We start from the raw sequence: 2,469 nt of genomic DNA, 5'->3' as shown, positions 1-2,469 counted from the left end.
ACCAAGCTACTGTGCAATTATCGTCTACCCTTGTGATAAAGAGGCACTGGACCTATTTCTCTTCTCAGGATGGTTTCACACCACTTCATTGACATTTAGTGAAGCAATTGCTGCTTCAAAACAGTGTGAAATTGTATTCAGGGCCATGACACCAGGACAATAAAAGCATTCCTGCCCCTCTCCAACCCCTCTCCCTTTTTTCCCCCCACTCTTTCTGCCCTGCAATTGAAGCACTTAATTTTCCGTTCCCTGCTGCTTCTGTCTTTGTAAAAAATGAGCAGACATTTTTGGCTGATGCATACAAAGCTGAGAAGAGATGGTTATTTGTCTCTGTATATTCACGTCTCAGCTCTAGAGAATTACATGCACCAATTCTTCTGAAGGTAAAGGAGACTCCCTTATTAGATACATCTTTGCCACACCAAATCACAGTGCTCTTTTAGATGGTTTCCACGCATACTAGAAAAACAGCACAGGCTTTTCTCAGTGTATTGAGATGTTTTAGTAAGCCTGTGAATCATCTCATAACTTATTTCTTTTATATTTTTATGGTTTTGATTCTCTGTAATAGAAGTACACAATAAACACATACAAAGTATTGAGCCACATAGAGAAAAACTTTATAAAAACAACAGAATGTACAATGAACTTGAAAAGTAATTCATTTAAAACTGATGTTAAGAAATACTGCTTTGCATCACTCATAAATAATCTTTTGAACTCAGTTCCATGAGAAATCATTACATCTCAGTGCCCAGTAGGACCCAAACAAGAGTGCATCAATGTCATGGATAAAGAAAATCTCCAGCGATCGATGCCATATTTTGTCCTAAGAGACTGAACTCTTCATGCTTTAGAGCCTGAACCAACTACTGATTGATAGCCCTTAGAAAGGAACTTTCTTTTTAACATAATTTCTTCTACCTTTCATTGTAACATTTATTGCTGACCATTGTTAGAAGCAAGGTACTAGGCAAAATGGACTATTGAGCTGTTATCAGATGTTAATACCTATCTTATCGGGAAATTCCATCCATTCGGATCAAAGACAGGACTGACCTGCAGAATTCAGTTTGCAGTCCAATTTTCCTCAAAATTCAGGGTATTTTTGTCTGTGGCTAGGTCTCATGATTTCCACAATAGGGGAATTTATCCAGAAGTCAGACTAACTCAATCCTGGGCATGTTCTGAACCCATTGTTGTAATAAAGCAAATTAACTGTCCCTTCCCAGTGCAAGTGTAACACATACCAACCTAGTCCTGCAATGCATCTAAAACTTAACATTCATATTTAAAATGTCCTCTTTTATTAGAACTATTGATGGGTGTGTTTTAGGTTCGCATCCTTTGAAGGAAAGGGCTTGGCAAGGCTGGAACAGGCTGAGTGATTAAAAATCAGTCAAGGCACCTTTGAGGATTGTCTGCAGGAAGACCCATTTAAGAAAATGTGTCCAGGCAGTAGTTCTCCCATCTCTTCACTTTGTTAATCGCTACCTTCCATTTGCTTGGAGTCATCTTCTCTATTCCTTTCATAATTAAGTCACTGAAGAGGATACACCTATAGGAATAGGTCCTCTCAATAGACCTCAGGGCAAAGCCCTGCCTGTTGTTTATAATAAACCATTTCAAAGAAGACCAGGCAACATCCATAGGATAGAGATAGCTGTAGGATGAAGTCAGAGCAAGAAGCTCATGGCCATTGGCTCTAGCAATTTCAGGGCAACACTTAATGCTGGACATGTAGATGACTGGTGGGACTGGAGGCTGAGTTCCCGTCTCCTGATACTTGAATTCTTTTGTCCCCACACGCATTGGCTTCCTTTTGTCCCTTGTCACAATTACACATTTCCCATAGGACAGAGTCAGAGAATCACATAACTCCTGAAAGATGGCCTCCTGCCAACTGATGGACAGTTTATCTCTTAACAGCAGTCTGTACCTCCAAGGCACCCACCCTTGGCTGCTGCCAGCATGAGCAAGTGTCCATATTGGCCAGCTCAGGCTATCTTCCTCAGCTGTTTTATCTCCTGTTACAAGGCTTTCTGGAATATCTGTTTCTCCTAAAAAAAACGGTGTTGAAGCTCTTAAGCTGCAGCGTCCGCAGAGCTCTTAAATATTGCAGGCACAGCGTCTGTGAAGCAGCATCAAAGTAGCCTCTGTGGATGACCTGCCTGAGAAGCGGATTTGCAAAGCGCTGCATGTTGGTGTCCCGAGAAGGCCATGAGGTTCTGAGGAGAAGGATACGGAAATCGATGAGCTCATAACAAGCCCTGCTACCCGCCAGCCGTGTCACAACCAATGAGCGCCATGGGTTCCAGATGGCTGATCAAAACGCGGGTGTCTCGGAAAACAATAGCCCCATCAGGCTGAGTAGACTGTAATTTTGCAGCTCAGGGCTTCTCACATCAGGATGTGGCTCATCTTAAATATCATGATTCCCCTCTTGGAGTGCTGGGTGAGCTTCTCAGG

The 2,469-nt window shown here is 42.2% G+C and overlaps 1 protein-coding gene across 1 annotated transcript; it reads right to left on the bottom strand.

The window, feature by feature from the left end:
* Positions 1–1,437: 1,437 nt before the first annotated feature.
* Positions 1,438–2,200, bottom strand: C1H21orf140 (chromosome 1 C21orf140 homolog). The gene is given in 2 exon segments (XM_013955285.2): positions 1,438–2,061; positions 2,063–2,200. Coding segments are annotated over 2 exon segments (762 nt in total).
* Positions 2,201–2,469: the final 269 nt, after the last annotated feature.

The sequence above is a fragment of the Apteryx mantelli genome, chromosome 1 (genome assembly GCF_036417845.1).
Source record: "Apteryx mantelli isolate bAptMan1 chromosome 1, bAptMan1.hap1, whole genome shotgun sequence".
NCBI lineage: Eukaryota > Metazoa > Chordata > Aves > Apterygiformes > Apterygidae > Apteryx > Apteryx mantelli.
Note: the sequence above shows the minus strand (reverse complement) of the source record. Positions and strands in the feature narration are given on the sequence as shown.